This window comes from Piliocolobus tephrosceles, chromosome 13, assembly GCF_002776525.5.
Source record: "Piliocolobus tephrosceles isolate RC106 chromosome 13, ASM277652v3, whole genome shotgun sequence".
NCBI classification, from domain to species: Eukaryota; Metazoa; Chordata; class Mammalia; order Primates; family Cercopithecidae; genus Piliocolobus; species Piliocolobus tephrosceles.
Window position 1 is genome coordinate 6,365,332 of NC_045446.1, and position 17,985 is coordinate 6,383,316.

General features: G+C 60.7%; 2 protein-coding genes across 7 annotated transcripts in view; both read right to left on the reverse strand.

Annotated features, from left to right (window-relative positions):
- TCIRG1 (T cell immune regulator 1, ATPase H+ transporting V0 subunit a3) overlaps positions 1–8,736 on the reverse strand; it is a 15,354-nt gene extending 6,618 nt beyond the window's left edge. The window contains exons 1-11 of one of the 3 annotated variants that reach the window (XM_026447681.1): positions 8,598–8,736; positions 7,484–7,547; positions 6,293–6,413; positions 5,856–5,934; positions 4,833–5,053; positions 4,665–4,750; positions 4,182–4,308; positions 4,026–4,108; positions 3,771–3,864; positions 3,408–3,620; positions 2,652–2,796 (exon numbers count right to left, since the gene is read on the reverse strand). In XM_026447681.1, the coding sequence (XP_026303466.1) occupies positions 2,652–2,796; positions 3,408–3,620; positions 3,771–3,864; positions 4,026–4,108; positions 4,182–4,308; positions 4,665–4,750; positions 4,833–5,053; positions 5,856–5,934; positions 6,293–6,409 (1,165 nt within the window). In that variant the 5' untranslated portion in view covers positions 6,410–6,413; positions 7,484–7,547; positions 8,598–8,736. Of the gene's footprint in view, positions 1–2,651; positions 2,797–3,407; positions 3,621–3,770; positions 3,865–4,025; positions 4,109–4,181; positions 4,309–4,664; positions 4,751–4,832; positions 5,054–5,855; positions 5,935–6,292; positions 6,414–7,483; positions 7,548–8,496 lie in introns of all 3 variants that reach the window. The other 2 variants (XM_026447682.1, XM_026447683.1) reach the window with 2 other exon arrangements.
- A 2,330-nt stretch (positions 8,737–11,066) lies between these two features.
- Positions 11,067–17,081, reverse strand: NDUFS8 (NADH:ubiquinone oxidoreductase core subunit S8). Of its 4 annotated transcripts, none has more exons than XM_023186561.2 (8): positions 16,967–17,019; positions 16,704–16,824; positions 15,498–15,555; positions 15,371–15,421; positions 14,711–14,800; positions 14,440–14,612; positions 11,336–11,464; positions 11,067–11,256 (listed from the first exon to the last, which is right to left on the reverse strand). In XM_023186561.2, exons 2-8 carry the CDS (start codon positions 16,728–16,730, stop codon positions 11,125–11,127), a joined length of 660 nt encoding a protein of 219 aa, XP_023042329.2. In that variant the 5' UTR covers positions 16,731–16,824; positions 16,967–17,019; the 3' UTR covers positions 11,067–11,124. The 4 variants fall into 4 exon arrangements, with proteins under 4 accessions (XP_023042329.2, XP_023042330.1, XP_023042331.1 ...); XM_023186562.2 differs by having other exon boundaries at positions 16,741–16,824; positions 16,967–17,018; XM_023186563.3 differs by lacking the exon at positions 16,704–16,824 and having other exon boundaries at positions 16,967–17,081.
- Positions 17,082–17,985: the final 904 nt, after the last annotated feature.

Sequence of the window (17,985 nt, forward strand, 5' to 3'; positions counted from 1 at the left end):
GGAGCTGTGTGACCCAGGCCCAGTCACTTAACCTCTCTGAGCCTCCGTTTCCCCATCTGTAAAATGGAAGTAACACCAGGCCACTTCATAAGGTCTCCGCGGGCAGCACCGGCCAGCTGCTAGAGCCACAGGAAGTTAGCAGCTTCAGCTGTTGCTGTCCCCAGAGCCCCACACAGAAGCCAGAGAGGACAGGGAGCCACAGGTGGCCCCAGCTGGCACATGGCAAGTTCCAGGAGGCCAAGCTGGTCGCTCCAGCTCTGAAATCTCGACTTCCCATCAGTAAAACAGGAACAAGTCCTCATGGGAGGCAGGAGGACCCCAACATGCACACCCTGTCAGGGGCTGTATTGTAACCCCAAAAAAGGTACACGGGAGTACCAACCCCCAGGAACTCCGGATGCGACCTTCTTTGGAGACAGGGTCCTTACAGAGGTCACTGGGTTAAGATGAGGCCATTACAGTGAACCCTAATCCAGTGTGCCCAGTGTCCTTACGAAAAGGAACATCCGGACCCACATGGAAGGAGAACAGCACGTGAAGATGAGGACGGCCGCTCCAAGCCCAGAAGAGAGGCCAGGAAGGGATCCTCCCGGACAGCTGCAGAAGGAGCCACTCTTGCCGACAACACCTCATTATCTTTTATTTTTTTAAGATACAAGGTCTCGCTATGTTGTCCAGACTGGTCTCGAACTCCTGGACTCCAGGACTCCAGCGATCCTCCTTCCACCACAGCCTCCCAAAGTGCTGAGATTACAGGCATGAGCCAGTGCGCCCGGCCCCTGTGGACACCTTGGTCTTGGACTTCTAGCCTCCAGGACTGTGGGACCGTGTCTGCCCCTTAAGCCACCAGCCTGTGACACTTTGTTACAGCTTCCCTGGCAAACACGTTGCCCCAAAGGCTGGTGCTTTGAGCTGGCAGCATTCTATCCGCCATGGGCCACCGGGCGATGCTCTAGCTGCACCAGCCTCTGTCCATGTGCAGGGGAATCCGAGTGGGGTACAGATCCAGCCCCAGGACCCCGGCCCTGCAGGAGCGGCAAGCCTCCCAGGACCACACAGCCCTGGTCTTGGTTCACAGAGCCTCAGACTCACGCCCTGCCTGTACACCATGGGGGCCCAAGCACCCTGACTCTTGCCCACCGGGTGAGGCAGGGCCCCTCCCTGGCCTGTGTCCAAGTCCCCTCCCAATAGGGGCTCCACTACGTCACACCCATGCTATGGGCCGGGCCCCCACTCGGTGGCACTGGGGGATACTGGGCCCCTCCACTCATCTGACAGCACCAGTCACACTGCAGCTGGCCCACTGTGTTGGGGAGTGGCGTCCTGAGGGGCAGGACACAGCTGGACGACAGAGCAGGCACTGCAGGCCTCAGGATTCCCAATGGGGAGGAGGAGGATGTGGAGGGAAAGCACTAGAGCTCCCCCAACCCCTGCCCTCATCCCTTACTGGTTTCTACTGGGAGCACCTCCCTTAACCTACCACTTACTCCAGAATGTCCGTCTTAGGGACAGCTTGACCTAAGATTGCATTAATGCAAACTTTTATAAAAACACTATGTAGGGCCAGGTATGGTGGCTCACACCTGTAATCCCAGCACTTTGGGAGGCTGAGGTGGGCGGAGCACGAGGTCAGGAGTTTGTGACCAGCCTGGTCAACACGGTGAAAGCCTGTCTCTACCAAAAATACAAAAATTAGCCGGGCGTGGTGGCACACGCCTGCCCAACTACTCTGGAGGCTGAGGCAGGTGAATCACTGGAACCTGGGAGGCGGAGATTGCAGTGAGCCGAGACCATGCCACCAAACCCCAGCCTGGGCAACAGAGCGAGACTCCATCTCGGGAAAATAAACAAAACAAAAAACCAAAAAACCCTGTGTAGCCAGGAGTGGTGGCTCACGCCTGTAATCCCAGCACTTTGGGAGGCTGAGGTGGGCGGATCACTTGAGGTCAGGAGTTCGAGACAGTCTGGCCAACATGGCGAAACCCCGTCTCCACTAAAAGAACAAAAATTAGTTGGACGTGGCGATGGGCACCTGTAGTCCCAGCTACTCGGGAGGCTGAGGCAGGAGAATGGCTTGAACCTGGGAGGCAGAGGTTGCAGTGAGCCGAGATCACACCACTGCACTCCAGCCTGGGCGACAGAAGGAGACTCCATCTCAAAAAACAAACAAACAAACAAACAAACAAACAAACAAACAAAACCGTGTGACCAAACCAAGCACATCACAGGCTGCCCCCCGCTCTGGCTTGCAGTCTCCAATGGTCACTAAGCTTCCTGACATTCCTCTGAGGTTTGCGCTATTATTTCCATTTTGCAGGTGAGGCAGCTGAGGCTCAGAGAAGCTAAGAAACATATCAAAGTAGGCGAGATGGGCTTCCAACCTGGCCATGTCCACCGCACAGCCTCTGTTCTTTGCACAAGCCCGTGCGGCTCCCTTGTAAACTCAACAAGGGGGAGTTGGCTGGGAGCCGGCATAAAGCCTGACACTGGCTGCAGAGCCCAGCGGCCTCTCGAGAGTGACGGGATGTGTGCTCCTCATCCCAGGAGGGCAGGCCGGGCCCAGGATGGAGATACCTCCCCCTCAGGCTCACACCCATCCAGTGGGGCAGCTGAGCCTCCCAGGACACGGGTAAGGGTGCCATGGCTCTCACCGGGGTTGACCTCCTGGTAGCGGCCCACGCCGTAGGCGTCCACGATGCCCTGGAAGCTGGCTGTGAAGCGGTTGGTGCGGATGAGGGTGGGGGGCATGTCCCGGCAGGGGATGCGGTGAGCCACGGCGCTCACTCCCTCCTCCGTCTGGACGCCAGGACAGAGACAGACCAGACCGGTGGCAGGGGCCTTCAGGGACCCTGGGACCCCCAGTCAGGCCCAGCTGGAGATGCAGAGCCCGGTGGGGGCTCACTGAGCAGCCCCTCCCCCTCTCTCTGAAGTGAGATGATGAGCCCTGCTATGCCCCGGTGGGGGCCCAAAGACACCACATGGACTGGCAATTGCTTGGGAAAGGTAAGCGTGCTGCCTCCTAGGGACGGCCCAGGAGAAGGAGCCCAGCCTCACTCGCAAGCACCTGCTGTGCGCGGCGGTGACCCCCGGGGGCAGGGGCATCACACAGTTCCACAGACCATCAGCAGGCCTAAGGTCACAGGAGGGCCTGAACTGGAATGAGGCTTCTGACTAAAACTACCCCGTCAGCCTCCAGGGCTCAGGAAAGTCAGGGTAGGGCTTGCTGGGCCAGGGCCAACAGGGCCGACTCCCTGGAAGAGGTGGGCCGTGGAGGAGGCTGGGAGAAGAAGGAGCCCCTGGGCAAAGCCCAGGTGCAGGGAGCTGGGGACTGGAAGTAAGGCAGAAATGCCCCGGCCTGGTAGGAGGGGCGGGGGGGGAGGGGGTGAGGTCTCAGGCTTTGTGCTCACCGAGCTGTCCCGAAGGGCCTCCTGCAGGGCAGGCAGGTCTCTCACAGAGCACCAGGCCTCGGCAATGAGGCACTTGTGCGTAGTGCTCACACTGCACTGGTTCAGGGCCATGTACACAGCCTTCATCTTGTGGACCTGCACCTGCCCCGGCGGTAGCAGCTGCAGCACCCGGCCCAGCACCTGGCTCAGGAACCGCTCTGTCTCCCCCAGGACCTGCGCCAGAGTGGGCAGTCAGCGGGGGCTGGGCGGGCAGGTAGGGTGGCTGGGCTGGGAGCACCCACCTCCTGCACCCACCTCGGGGAGGCCAGGCCAGGGCACCCACCTCCTGCACCCACCTCTGGGAGGCCAGGCCAGGGCACCCACCTCCTGCAGCTCCTGGCTCTGCTGCTGCAGCTGCCGCAGGGCTCCGCGGCGGGCCTCCTCCTGCTCCAGAAACGGGAAGACGTGGCAGTGGAAGCTGGAGGGAGGTTGTGCTGCGTGAGGGGCCTGAGGGGCCTGAGGGTCCCGGCTACGAGACTCTGAGTCTGAAGGGAGTTCATGGGGAGTCGTCGTGACAGGGTGGGCTGGGAGGTGACAGCAGGGGCCTGCGGAGCGGGGCGGGTGCTCCCAGTGACTCACCAGTCTGTGATCTTGCGGATCTTCTGTCCAATCTGCTCGCCCCAGTAGGAGATGAGGAAGGTCATCCACGTGGCTGGCTCGCCCTGCAGAGCAGGCTCAGTTGATTCTGGAGTCTCGCTCTGCCCAGGACCCCCCAGCCCAGGGCCAGCTGCTCACCGTCACGGGGTGCTCCAGCGGCTGCTCCAGCTCCCTGAAGCTGGCGATGAGGAAGCCGCGGCAGGCCCTCCAGAGCAGGCGCTCTAGGGCAGGGGCCTTGTGGGGCTCCACGGCACCTGCCACAAAGCTGGCGGCCACGGGGCTGGGCAGGGCTGCTCCAACCTCCCGCCCTGCCTCCCCCACCAGGCCCTCCGGGCAGGACCCTGACCAGCATGGGTAATCGGGCAATTGGGCCCACTGGCCCTGCCCACAGTGCAAGGCAGGAGGCCTCCCGGGCAGGGCTAGAAGAGGAGGACCCCCCCCAGGGCCAGGGCTTGGGACTGTGGGAAGTTCCGGGCCTGAAGGAGGAGGTGGGGGCAGCCTGAGAGCAGGAACAGAGGGGCGAGCACTGGACAAGGAGTCGGAGCTCAGCCTGGCCCAGCCCAGCAACTGGCCAGGGGTTCTGGGCTGGCCAGAAAGGACAAGAGGTCAACCCTCACTCACTTGACCCTCAGGTCCTGGTGCGGGCCCCCGGGAGCCTGTAGCAGGGGCATCCTCTCTGAGGTCCCATCTGTGTGGGCGGCTGCCAACTAGGAGCCCAGAAGCACCATGAGCCCTGGGCTGGACAGCCCCTCCCCAGCCTCCCAGTCTCCTGCCTGGGCTGGAGCTGACCTGCGGTCCATGGCCCTGGCCCAGCACGGCGGCGTGGAGCTGCAGCTGGTGCAGCTGGGCCCGCAGGGCCTGCTGGTTGCCCCGCACATCCCGCAACTCCTGGGCCAGGCGCTCTGTCTCCTCCTGGATGCGCAGCAGGTCCCGGGGCGGGGGGGCCGGCAGCCTCCCCTCAGGCGGGGGCAGGACCAGCCCAGCCCGCTGCACCTCCTCCTGCAGGAAGGCTGGGCACAGAGGAACAGGCGTGGGGTGCAGTCGAGGTTGTCTCAACAGCTGAGGACCCCACCTGCTGCCCCAAACTCCATCGGCCACCAGCTGCTAGATTCACCAGGCGGAGGCGGCCGGAAAATCCTGGCCAAATCTCCATCCAGAAGCTGTGCTCCCCTTCCTCTGAGCCCAGGTCTGGGCTTGCTCTCCCTCCCCACTGCTAGGCAGAGGGCCTGAGGTCTCCCCACAGGCTGGCCCCCGCGCTGCAGCGCTTGGGACCGGGGCTGGCGTGAGTCCTATGTGTCCCTGTGATTGTTGAAAAGCTATACTCCAAAACAGCAAACAAAACCCAGCCTGCTCCATGCCCCAGCCTTGGTGCTCCTCAAGCTGTTCCTGAGAGCGGCTGCCCAGGGCAGGGGTCCCTTTTGCATGCTCCTTGGGGGCACCCAACCCTAGATCCTGGGTCCACCCACCCCAGCCCAGCTGCAGAGGAGAAAGCTCTGTCTGTGCCTCTTCCCTGTTTAGAAATCCCTGTGGCTCCCCGGTGCCCACAGATCGAAGTCCTGGGCTCTTACGCTGCATTCAAGGCCTCCCCAGCCAGCCCTGCCCTAGGCCCTCTGCTCAGCCCACACAAGGCAGCCACCTTCCCAAGCACACTTCACAGATCTCAGCTGCTCTGTCTTGGCCATGCAGGGCCCTGCTCTGCACCTCCTTTCTCTGCCTTCCACCTGGCAAACCCAGACTCTTCCTTTCAGATCAAACTTGGCCCATGCCTCCTCCAGGAAGCCTGCCTGGAATGTATGCCTGGGACCAACTCACTGAAGGTCTTCTCCAGCTCCTCGCAGCGCCGAACATCAACCACAAAGCGTCTCTGGAAGGCGCTCACCGAGGCGTTGAGCTGTGGGTGCCACACGGAGGGGTCAGTGTCTCAGGAAGGGGGTCAGGGAGCTTCTCAGCCTAGAGCCCAGGCCTGACTCTCCTCAGGCCTCAGCTGCCTCCTCCAGAAAGGTGCTGAGCGCCCTGGGAGCCACAAGAGGCCAATCAGAGCACAGACCAGACCCCACACCCTGGGAGGGCATGGGGAGGAGCCTGCTCAGGGGCCTCAGTCACGGGCTTCCCATGAGCAGCGCCCATGGCAGGGACCGCTGGGGTTCAAACAGGGCCAGGGCCCTATGGGGGGGCAGTCCCCATCCTGCACCGGCCTTCGGGCTAACCTTGGCAGTAGCCCCCTTCCCACGCCTGCCCACCCAACTCACGTCTCTGAACTCCACGAGGCCCAGCTCGCCCAGCCGACTCACGCAGGTGTAGGCAGCAGCTGTGGGCAGAAAGAGCTGGACCAGGGCCACCTCCTCGCTCCGGAACATGGAGCCCATGGTCCTGTGGGTGGACACGGATGGGGGCCAGTCAGGGGCGGACCACAGACAGTTCCCAACCACGGGCATCTGCGCCCCTTCACTCACTGAATCCTGGAAGCTGCTGCCACCATCCCCATCTGACAGAGGTGGAAACTGAGGCCTGGGCAGCCTTGGTGCGGTGCTGAGGTCACGCAGGAAGTAAGCAGTGGGACTGGGAGACCCCAAAGCCCACTCTAGGGCCGACCTCAAGCTCTCTCCTGGCTTGCTCTGCCCACAGGGACCCCCGCCCCTACCTCCAGCATCTCCCAATGACACCGGCTCCACCCCCACCTTCACTCTGGCCTCCCCCTCTCAGGCTGCCCTCACCCTAGACAGGATCCCACTGGCCCAGGCACTTAGGCCCAGGGCTGCCCCGGGGGTGCTGGAGCCCTCCTGCTCCCTGTGGGGCTGCATGTGCTGAGTGGCGGGGGTGGGCATCTCCACTGGGTACCCTGGGACTGGCCAGGGAGCACTGCTGCTGGGAGGGGGCCGTCCCCTGAGGCCCGGGCCGCCTGGCAGCAGCCGCAGCCTACCAGGTGTTGAAATCAACAAAAGTGAAACTGTAGAATGGCGGGGAAGGGCCCGGGGCCTTGCTCAAGGCCGATGCAGGCTGAGGGCGGGTGCCAGGCCACCTCCAACCCGCCCGGGCCCTGTGGATGCTGGGGCCCCTCCAGCTCCAAAGCCACTGCTCTCGGGGCCCAGCGCCCCTCTATGGGACTCAGTTCCTCAGCTCAAAAATTAGGGGGAGGGGACAGGCCTGGTCAGGGCCCCGCCTGCTGCTGGGCTGGCCAGGGCCTGCCCAGCCAGTCACTTCCTCCCCTGGGTCTGGTTTACTTAACTCTAATTACGGAAACGCAGCCCCAGCCCCAGCCTGGGAAAGGAGAGAAAGAGGGAATGAAGGAACACTGAGTGAACGGCCCAAGGCTGCAAGCGGGCCGGGCAGGGGGCAGCGGGGGGCTGGGTTCCATCCCTAAGGACCAGGCCCGGCCACAGGGCAGAGGGACTTGGGGCCCAGGCTGAGATTGGCTGTGTGACCTTGGGCAAGTCTCTCACCTTCTCTGGGCCTCTACTTCCTCTTTGGGTGAATGGGACGTGGCACCTCTGACAGAGACAGGATCTAGGGAGTGAAACAAATAACCAGAGCCCGGACTGAATCCCTTCATCCACAAGACCTCACACTAATCCTGGGGGGAGAAATCCTGGGGGAGGGGGCGCTGGACCTTTGTTTTATATAGGACTCCACTGACACTTGGGGAGGTAAAGTCCAACGTTACGTGCTCAGCACAAAGGGTGAGCTCGGAAGAGGGCTGCGGTCTGACCTGGCTCCCTCTGGGGCTGTGCTGGCCAAATAAGGGAGTGTGGGGAGTCAGCTCTGGGGATCCAGGGAGGGGGCACCCCGGGCTCAGGGCCATCAGGGCTCCCACAGCCACTGTGCCAATGCTCAGCTCCTTCCAGCACTTCCCAGGGGGTGGGGGAACAACCTATAATGGGCAGGGGGAGGGGTGTGGGGACGTGATCAACCCCCGCACCTGGCATGTGAGGCTCCACTGGCTCACCCCCTACCGCTGTCCCCCTTGGTCCCCACTCTAGCCAGGGGTCACCCAGCCACTTTTATGGTGTAAATGAATATGCCTCCATCCTGTGGCCCTGGGGTCTAGGCTCCAGCCCACTCTTCACCCTGTGCCCCTTTCCTGGCCCCTCATAAGGCTCCTCCAGGAACCCACCAGGTCTCTCTGCACCCCTGCCCTCCCCTACGGATGATGGGAAGGCAGTAGGAGCGGGTCTGGCGGCCCCTCCATTCCAAATGGGGTCGGCTCTGGAGTCAAAAGACCCAGCTGGTCTCCAGCTCTGACACTTCCTAGCTGGGCGGCCTCAGCTTCCCCATCCGTAGAATGGGTCCCTCCCTCCCAGGAAGAATTCAGTGGGGAAAGCTCCGCGCACACCAGGCCCAGGAACGCTGGGCTCTGTTGGCCAACACCCCACCCTTCTCCTCCTCCCTTGGCGATCCTCCGTGGCCCCCCGCAAGGCCTGACACCCGGCGGGGTGGGGGGCTGAGCTTCACTTACGGAGCCAACTGGGTGGGGCGCCGAGATCCCCTCCCCGGGGCAGGGGGAAGAGGGTAGGCAGGCAGAGCTGGGGCTCCGCAGACCCCAGCGGGGGCACTCACCCGGGTGGGCTGCGCGCCACGGCTCTGCTGCTGGCTGCCCCACTCCGCGCACGCCGGGCGGGACTCAGAGCTGCGTTCCCGCCCGCCCGGGGCCCGGCGCAGCTCACTCTTTTCCGGGCAGGCGGGGCGACGGGGAGGGGCCAGGGACGCCCCGCCCCCGGCCCAAGCCTCCAGCGGAGTCCGGGAAGCCTGGGGGAGGCTGAGCCCAGGCTGTGGCCTCGCGGACGGGTCCTCAGTGGGGCGCTTAATCCCGGAGAGGAGACCTGGAGAACAGAGCGGATAACGGACCAGTGCCAACCGCACGCATCTATGCTGGCCCTGATGCAGGGGCAGTTCCGCTCAGGCCCAGCTCAGGATAGGGCATGAGAACCTGCTCTCCTCTACACTTTGAGGCTTGTGCGCCTCTGGCTGATGGGACCCCAACATTCGCAGGCTCAGGGGCCTGGGGTCCCCAGGATGCTCTCCCACCTCCGGGACCCCTCCCTTGGGTGCGCGGCAGTGAAAGGCTGTGCTTACACCTTCCTGCTCTTGACCACCTGGGAGAGGCCCTGCGCTGGCCCTTGGGTGGGTGGCTGCCCCACTCCGCGCCTGCTTCACTGGCAGCAGGACACAGGGCCAGGCCATGCTGCCTTGTTCTGCCCAGGGCCCTGCACCCAGCAGGCCCTGGGAGATAACCCTGAGCCAGAGGCCAGCTGTCAGCTCCACCGGCAGCCGCAGCCGGGGTTGTCACTGTGACCTTGCTTCAGGTCAGCACCATGGGCATCATCAGGTCCTGGCGCCTGGAAGCTGGGACTCACGACCATCCAGCTGCCTGCGCTTTGGACAGGCCTGGGGCATTCCCACTGGAAGCCAGGGGCCCTTCAGCTCTGGCAATGCCTAAGCCTCACGCAGTGAGCCAAGGCCTGAGGGGCTGTGGCAGGGGTGGACAAATGGAGCCCCAGAGCCGGGCCTGGAAACCGAGTCACAGCCAAGCTTAGCTGTGGTTCCTCAGAAAATTGGAGGACTTGTTGGGGGTCATAGGCCTGTTCTGACAGGGGCGGGGCCTGATACAACCAGACAGCTCTAGTGGGTCTCAGCAGAGCAGTGCCTGGGAGGCCACGGTTAAGGGAAAGAACCAGCGGTGAGCTGGGAAATCTGACCCGCTTGGAATAGAAGTACTCCGTGCGCAGCTACAGGCTCCATGCCGCGCTCTAACCGCGGTTATGTCTGGGAACAGCTAAACCTGCAGGGATTCAGGAGTCCTACGCCTGCCTTGTTTTTGGAAAGAGCGCCTGTTTTCATCAGTGGCCAAGATGAGCTGTGAGCCGGACCTGTGGACACTTCCCGGGCTCCAGGCTTCCCCTCGACTCCTGCAGTTACTTCTCACCCCAGTGCCACAGGCTGTGGGGCCCAAGCAGGGGCCCAGCCACTTTGGCATTAGATGGCAATGCCTGGCCTAGGAAGGAGGCCCAGGTGTTAGACCTGAGAAAAGGCTTCCTGGAAATGGGCTGGGAGAGGCTGGTTTTTTTGCTGCAGGCCTTCTCAGAGCCTTGAATGTCTACCATGCAGTACCTGCCAGCAGGCAAACAGCAGCTGGAGCATTTCCCAAACTCACTGGGCGAGGAAACTTGTTCTTTCGAAGCAGGTTTTTACAAAGTAGTGCTTTGGGAAAAGCACTTTTGGAAATGATGGGGGACAGGGGTTCAAGGTCTGTGAACTGAGTTTTATTATGGGATGTGCGCTCCACGGCCCTGAGCAAGCCTCTTCACCTCTCGGAGCTGGTTTCCTCACTGCAAATGAGGTGAAATCCTTCCACAGCACTTAGCACAAGTTAAAGTGGGCTGCTTTTGGCCACTGTGTGGGCAAGGGGCTCGTGTGTGACCCTGGGGGGAACCCCATCACGTCGCTGGGCCTGCAAAGCAGGAAGTGGTGAGCAGCTGCCGGACCAGCAGCCTGGCCTGGGGAACATAGGGAAGAAAGAGGATGTGGTTGGAGGCAAGGCCAGCTCAGGGCCAGCAGGGCCTGTGTCACCCTCGCGTGACTGTCACCCCAAGCAGGCTTCCTCCTACCCCCAGCAAGGACGCCTCGGCCGGAGTTTCTGCCACTTGCTGTTCTTCAGCCTGAGGCCTTGGGATGCTCCAAGTCCTAAGGGTCTTAGAAGTGGATGGCTCTTGGGAGGCAGGAGGCCCAGGCCCCAGCCGGGACAGTGGGAACGGTAGGACTGTGGTGACCTCTGGCATTGCTGGGCCTTGGGGAAGACACCCAGGAAGAGGCAGGGTGATAGTGATGCTGCAGGCTGTGGCCCAGCCATGAGGGCCTGGTGGGGCCCTGGAGTCCACAGGAAGGCAGGGCTGGGGCAGCAGGACCCAGAGAGCTGCCTAGTCCAGCTCAAAGACTAGGTGGCTACCTAGTCCAGCTGGAGGCATCACAGGCCTCAGGCAGGCTGGGGATGGCCCCACCCTGGACCACCAGAGTCAAGACAAGAGGCCGTGGGGTTGGAGCCGTTTTATTGGGCAGCAGTGGTTGTGGGTTGTGGGCCGGTGCGGCGTCACCGGTACAGGTAGTCAGCCTGGATGTTGGCGGCAATCTCGGCCTCCCACTTGTCCCCATTGTTGAGCAGCTTCTCCTTGTTGTACAGCAGCTCCTCATGTGTCTCCGTGGAGAACTCAAAGTTGGGGCCCTGCAGGTGGGGTGCAGGGACCGTGGTTAGGCCCCGCTGAGGAGCCTCAGCCCCCCGCCCACCCAGGGGCCTCACGCACCTCGACGATGGCATCCACGGGGCAGGCCTCCTGGCAGAAGCCGCAGTAGATACACTTGGTCATGTCGATGTCATAGCGGGTGGTCCGGCGGCTGCCATCAGCTCTTGGCTCCGCCTCGATGGTGATGGCCTGTGGGAGGGGCCACCAGACACTGCTGCGCTGCCCTGTCACATCCCAGCCCCCAGGACCCCGGTCACTGCTCATCACCACCCCTGGTGTCTGCCAGAAGCCCTCTCCCCTCAGAGGCCTCCCGGACTCCAGTTAAGAGGCCGCCCTGCACCTCTGCCGTTGGCACCTGTCTCCTCAGCACGTGCCCTGCTGGCGTCCCTGCCATGCTGGTTTTATTTTATTTTTTATATATTTTTTGAGATAGAGTCTCGCACTGTCGCCAGGCTAGAGTGCAGTAGCACAATCTCGGCTCACCGCAACCTCAGCCTTCCCGGTTCAAGTAATTCTCCTGCCTCAGCCTCCTGAGTAGCTGGGACTACAGGTGTGCACCACCACACCCAGCTAATTGTTGTATTTTTAGTAAAGACGGGGTTTCACTATGTTGGCCAGGATGGTCTCGATCTCTTGACCTCGTGATCCACTTTGCCTTGGCCTCCCAAAGTGCTGGGATTACAAGTGTGAGCCACTGCGCCCGGCCTGCTTTGCCTGTTTGTCAGCTGCTGGCGTCATCTGCCAAGAACCCCACTCTCATGAGGGGGTTGTTCACTGCGTTCGGTGTAGCGCCCCCCGCCCCTGAGGGTCTCACCCTGCGACGGGGGCTGGGTTCCAGTCCCGCCTCACCTCACCGAGCTTTCTAGATGTTGTGAATTTTACAAATTGAAGGTTTGCGGCAACTCTGCATAAAGCAAGCTCACTGGCGTCATTTTACCAACGACGTGCTTGCTTCTTATCTCTGGGTCAGCCCTTTTTAGGAATGAAGTTTTTTTTTGTTGTTTTTGGCTTTTTGTTTTGAGACAGACTCTCGCCCTGTCACCCAGGCTGGAGTACAGTGATGCGGCTCGTAGCGCACTGCAGCCTCAACCTCCCAGGCTCAAGCGATCCTCCCACGTCAATCTCCCAAGTACCTGGGAATACAGGGGCTAATTTTTTGTATTTGTTGTTGTTGTTGAGTCAGGGTTTTGCCATGTTGCCCAGGCTGGTCTCAAACTCCAGGGTTCAAGTAATCCACTCACCTCAACCTCCCCAAGTGCTGGGACTATAGGTGTGAGCCACTGTGCCTGGCCCCTAAAGTATTTTTAATTAAGGTATATACATTGTATTTTAGATACTTCACAGCCTACAGTAGTGTAAATTCTTTGTTGTTGTTTTTTTTGAGATGAAGTCTCACTCTGTGGCCCAGGATGAAGTGCAGTGGTGCAATCATAGCTCACTGCAACCTCCGCCTCCCAGGTTCAAGCAATTCTCCTGCTTCAGCCTCTCAAGTAGCTGGGACTACAGGTGTGCACCACCACGCCCGGCTAATTTTTGTTATTTTTACTAGAGACGGGGTTTCACCACGTTGGCCAGGCTGGTCTTGAATTCCCGACCTTGTGCGCCTGCCTTGGCCTCCCAAAGTGCCGGGATTACAGGTGTGAACCACCGCACCCAGCCCCAATTTTTTTTTTTTTTTTTGCGATCTTGGCTCACTGCAACCCCTGCGTCCCGCTTCAAGTGATTATCGTGCCTCAGCCTCCAAAGTAGCTGAGATTACAGGCACCTGCCACCAGGCCTGGCTAACTGTAGCATTTTTAGTAGAGATGGGGTTTCACCATGTTGGCCAGGATGGTCTCGAACTCTTGACCTCAAGTGATCCACCACCTCAGCTTCTCAAAGTGCTGGAATTACAGGCATGATCCACTGTGCCCGGTCTAAATCTAACTTTTAAAGGCACTGGAACACCAAAGCATCTGTGTGACTCACTTTACCCCAATGCTCTGGAACCGAGCCTGCAACATCGCCAAGAACGCCTGCACTGTTGGTTGTAATTGTGTGCCTTAAATCTACTTTTCTCCATTTGATGAATGAGAAAAACAAGGTTCCGAGAGGTTGAAGGACTCCCCAAAGCTACACAGCAAGTGGGGGGGCACAGCCCTAACTCAAGGGCACGTCCTAACTCTCAGTTCCTGGGTAGCCCGCTGAGGGAGGGGCTGGCTGGGAAGGCCTTTGAAGGTGCCTGGCAAGGACTCTCCTACGCCCCCATCCCAAAAATGTAGTGCCCACAACTCACAGTGGGACCTGTGGCTGGCAGGCTCATCCTTTAGTGCTTATAAAGATGCGGACAATAACCTCTACCTCCTCGACTGGTTGTTGAGGTTACAGGAGAGGCTGTGAGTCACACACGTGGCACAGTGCCAGGTCTGTCTGTGGACAGCACTCACTAAGTGGAAGCCACAGCCGTGACCATCGTGACTGCTGTTTGGGGACACTCCTATGCGCTCCCAGTCTGTGGCTGGAGTAGAGACATCAGGGCCGCAGCTCATGGCCTGGAGGACCTGGGAGTGCTCCAGGGGACAAACTAGCACTTGGACAGGAGCCACGCGAGTCACAGAACACTAGGAGGGGTTGCTGTGCGCACAGGAAGTAGCGATGGCGGCTGCCGGGGCTCCTGCCAGGCACACACAGGGGTCTGACCAGAGCTCTGACCGAGTCATTGTTCCTATGCTGACAGGCCTGGCCCCCGCTGGTAAGCACGAGACCCACTAAGAGAACAGAAAGCCGGGCCTCAGGGGAGCAGCCACTGGGGAAGCAAAGCTGCAACAGGCACACAAGCAGGACCCCGGAAATGGTGGCTATATCCGGGGAGGCGTTGACGGCCTCAGGTGCTACCCCATGGCTCACAGGCCCAGGGGTCACACCCCTGGCCAGACCCCAAGGGGGAACCTGTGCGTGTCAGGCACCTGCCCAGGGCTGGAAGCTGCACTCTGCCAACTCACTGACTCTGTGCTCCGGCAACAAGACCTCGTCATTCCCATTCACGAGGGAAGTGGCTCAGAGAGGGAAAGGGACTTCCCTGGGGACACACATCAAGCAGGGGCCAGGGTTTGGGCCTAGGGCTGCCTGCCTCCCTCTCCCAGTGGCAGGGGCTGGCCTGGTGGTCAGTTGGGGTGGGGGCTCACCTGGGCAGGGCAGACGGCCTCGCAGAGCTTGCAGGCAATGCAGCGCTCCTCCCCGGATGGGTACCGGCGCAGTGCGTGCTCCCCACGGAAGCGAGGGCTCAGCGGGCCCTTCTCGAACGGGTAGTTGATGGTGGCGGGTTCCCGGAACAGGTAGCTCAGGGTCATGCCCAGGCCTGTGGGCAGCATGGGTTTGGTGGGCAGGGGCACCCTCCTCCCCCATGCATCTGTGCCCAGCTGGCACCTGCCCTGTCCCCTCCTGCCCAGGACGCACCTCGGAAGAGCTCAGTCCACAGCAGGGTCCGGGCTGCCCGGTTAGTCACTGACTTCATGTCCATCTTAGGCTCCTGCATGTTCACATACTCTGCAGAGAGGCGGGCAGGGAGGCCGTGGCAGGGGCCTCACACACTGTCTCCCTGGGGTCTCCAGGAGAGGAGGCCTGGCCCTCACCTCCAGGTGCAACTGCTGGGCTCCAAAGGGGCCGAACACTCACCACACCTCTCCCCAGCCTCAGCAAGGACCCTGGAGGCTGCCTCTGGCCTGAGCCCATCCTTGCCTACCTCTCCCTGTGCTTGAGTGGCCATTTGAGCCCAGAGGCACCCCCGCCCAACAGGGCCTGAAAAAGGAATCAACGGGGGAAGTGGGGGGCTTGAGCCTTTACCTTCACCAGGGACTGGCAAAAGGACCAGGTACCCATGGCTCACACCTGGCAACCCCCTCCCCGTCACACCCAGGGAGCTCTGAGATCACACGTGCTAACTCCGGCAATGATGGACCCTGTCCCTGGGAATTAGTCTCCTTCATCATAATCGTTTTAAGAGTGGAAGGAAACAGGCTCAGAGAAGAATGCCCCTGACAAAGCCAGGACTGGAACTCAGGTCTCTTCCCCACCTCTGGCAGGACCAGTCAGGCTAGAGGCCACCCAGGTACTCACTGTAAGTGGCTGCCAATGCGCTGCTGTGGAGGGTCCGGCCACCAGGAGGTCCTGCAAAAAGAGGGGCGTGACCTCATGCCAGGAGACTGGGCTCCCCTACCCCCAGCAAAGGCTTCCTCGGTCCTACCTGCATGTGCAGCCTGGGCCAGGGCCCGCAGCAGCATGGGCATGGTCAGGCAGCGCATCTGGGGGCATAAACAGGGATGGAGAGTGGGGTGTGCCCAAGTACCATCCTCTTCTGAGACTGGCACAGCAGGGATCCCAAGCCTCTACTGGAGACCCATGTGTCACTTTGCCCTCTACTCATACCCCATTGCTGTCAGAGGCACAGATGGCTTTCCTATTCCCAGCACCTTCCAGCTTTCCACCTGATCCAGCTCAGCTGAGCTACAATTCAGTTTCTGTGGACTCCAAGTTCTGCCTCACCTAAGAAACCTTTTAAATCCATCCTTCCTTTCTCCCTCCCAGAGATCCTGTCTCCCATCTTTCTGCTCCTCCCTTCAGCCTCCCCAAATCTGACCAAAAACATTACCAGCCCCCACCAGCATGCACTGAGAGTTAACTTCGCTAGCTCTCCACCCCAGACACCGTGCCCAGGGAGTCACATGCACTGCCATCCTATCCTTACAAGGACTCCACGAGGGAGGCACCAATAAGGCGCTGGGGCTCAGTTTGTTGAGTGACTCTCCAGGGCTGGGTGTGGTGGCTCACGCCTGTAATCCCAGCACTTTGGGAGGCTGAGGCAGGTGGATCACCTGAGGTGAGGAGTTCAAGACCAGCCTGGCCAACATGGTGGAACCCGATCCCTACCAAAAAAAAAAAAAATTAGCTGGGCGTGGTGACAGGCGCCTATAATCCCAGCTACTCGGGAGGTTGAGGTAGGAGAATCGTTTGAACCCGGGAGGCAGAAGCTGCAGTAAGCCCAGACCACACCTGGGCGACAGAGCGAGACCTCGTCTCAAAAAAAAAAAAAAAGAAAAAAAAGTGACTCTTCGGAAGTCACAGGATAAGGAGGTGCGCAGAGGATCGGAACCCAGCCCTGCCCTGCTGGAAACCCTTCAAGGCCTGAACAGTCCTCGGTACCACATTCCTTTCCCCAGCTTCAAGGCCCTCCTGGAACTGTCCACCAGCCTGCCGTGTGACCTTGGGCAGGTGACGTGACCTGGCCTCCGTCTTCTCACCTATGAAGTGGGATGGGGGCTGGTGATCTTGGGAATAAGGGGAGCCCATACATGCCAAGGGCACCCCAGAGCCCGGCATTCAGTCGGAGCTCATAAGTGCTCCTCCCACGACCTGTGACCCCCTAACAGGCCCACTCCTTTGGACCACTGACTGTAGTTCCAGGGATCCAACCCGGCATCTTCTCCGACCTTCCCAGTGATCTCCGACCCCATCCAGGCCGAGGGCGTACAACGGGCGGCGCATGCGCCCTGAGAGCGGGCTCCCCGCTGCACCTGAAGGACACGGAGGCCGCGGGTCCTGAGTGAGCCGAGGGGAAACCCAGGCAGAGCTGGCGGCGCCAACGGGGACACCACACTCGCCCCCGACGCCACACTGCCCAGGCCCGGCTTTCGCGGACAAGACATGAACACCCACCTTGAAGCGCCGCCGCTACTTGCCTTGCGGAGCAGGCCAGTCAATCGGGAGGCGGAGCCTACACTCTAGGACGCTGCCATTGGGCCGGCCGGCTCCCCTTTTTCTGGATTGATGCGCCATGGTGTGGTCTGATTGGCCAATAAGGCTACCGAAAGAGGCGGGATTCATAAATATCTTTCTTTTGATTGGCTAGGACAGCGTGGCGCTTGACGTTTGTAGGGGGCCGCCATGTTGGTTGGGGAGGCCAATAAATGAAGACTTCCGAGTTGCTGGAGGCGGGACATCCGGGGCGTGGTTTAGAAAGCGTTTGCGGTCGCCATGGGTGCAGAGACGGGGTCCATCGAGTCTGGGTGGGGGGCGTGTGATGACGGTAATGGCGACGAGATGCTCTACCCACGCGGCCTCCTTTAATCCTCACAGCAGCCCTGTGTGGAGAAACTACAGTAACGTGTTATCACGTTAAGGCGGGAAACTGAGGCATGGGAATATTTAGTAACGTTCCCGGGCCGTAGAGCTGCGGTGTGCGGCCGCCTGATCCACCTGATCCGTATGACTCCCGTACTCAACCAGACTGTGTTTCCTCCCTGCGAATTTTTTTTTTGGAAACAGAGTCTGGCTCTGTGGCTCAGGCTGGAATGCAATGGTGCGATCTCGGCTCACTGCAGCCTCGACCTCCTAGGCTCGGGTGATCCTCCCATCTCAGCTTCCCGAGCAACTGGGACCACAGACACCTGCCACCACCAGGCCCGGCTAATTTTTGTATTTTTTTGTAGAGACGGGGTCTCGCCATGTTGCCCAGGCTGGTCTGGAACTCCTGGACTCAGGCGATCCTCCTGTCTTGGCCTCACAAAGTGCTGGGATTACAGGTGTGAGCCACCACACCGGGCCCCTCCCCGGGAATGCTGTGGTAGAGGGACCCGCAGATGCCCCCAGGCTGCCTGTATGTGTGTATGTTGGGAGGGTCTGCACTGAGAGTGGACAGGAGTCGGGCAGGCCAGGAAGGGAAGGAGACAGAGGGC

Coding starts and splice junctions, on each gene's coding strand:
- NDUFS8 (XM_023186561.2), bottom strand. CDS start 16,730: ATGCCGGGTTGGATCCCTGGAACTACA. Junction 11,465..14,439: donor AGGCCGTCTGCCCTGCCCAG/GTGAGCCCCCAC, acceptor CCCCTCCCACAG/GCCATCACCATCGAGGCGGA. Junction 11,257..11,335: donor CCGTGGATGCCATCGTCGAG/GTGCGTGAGGCC, acceptor CCCCACCTGCAG/GGCCCCAACTTTGAGTTCTC.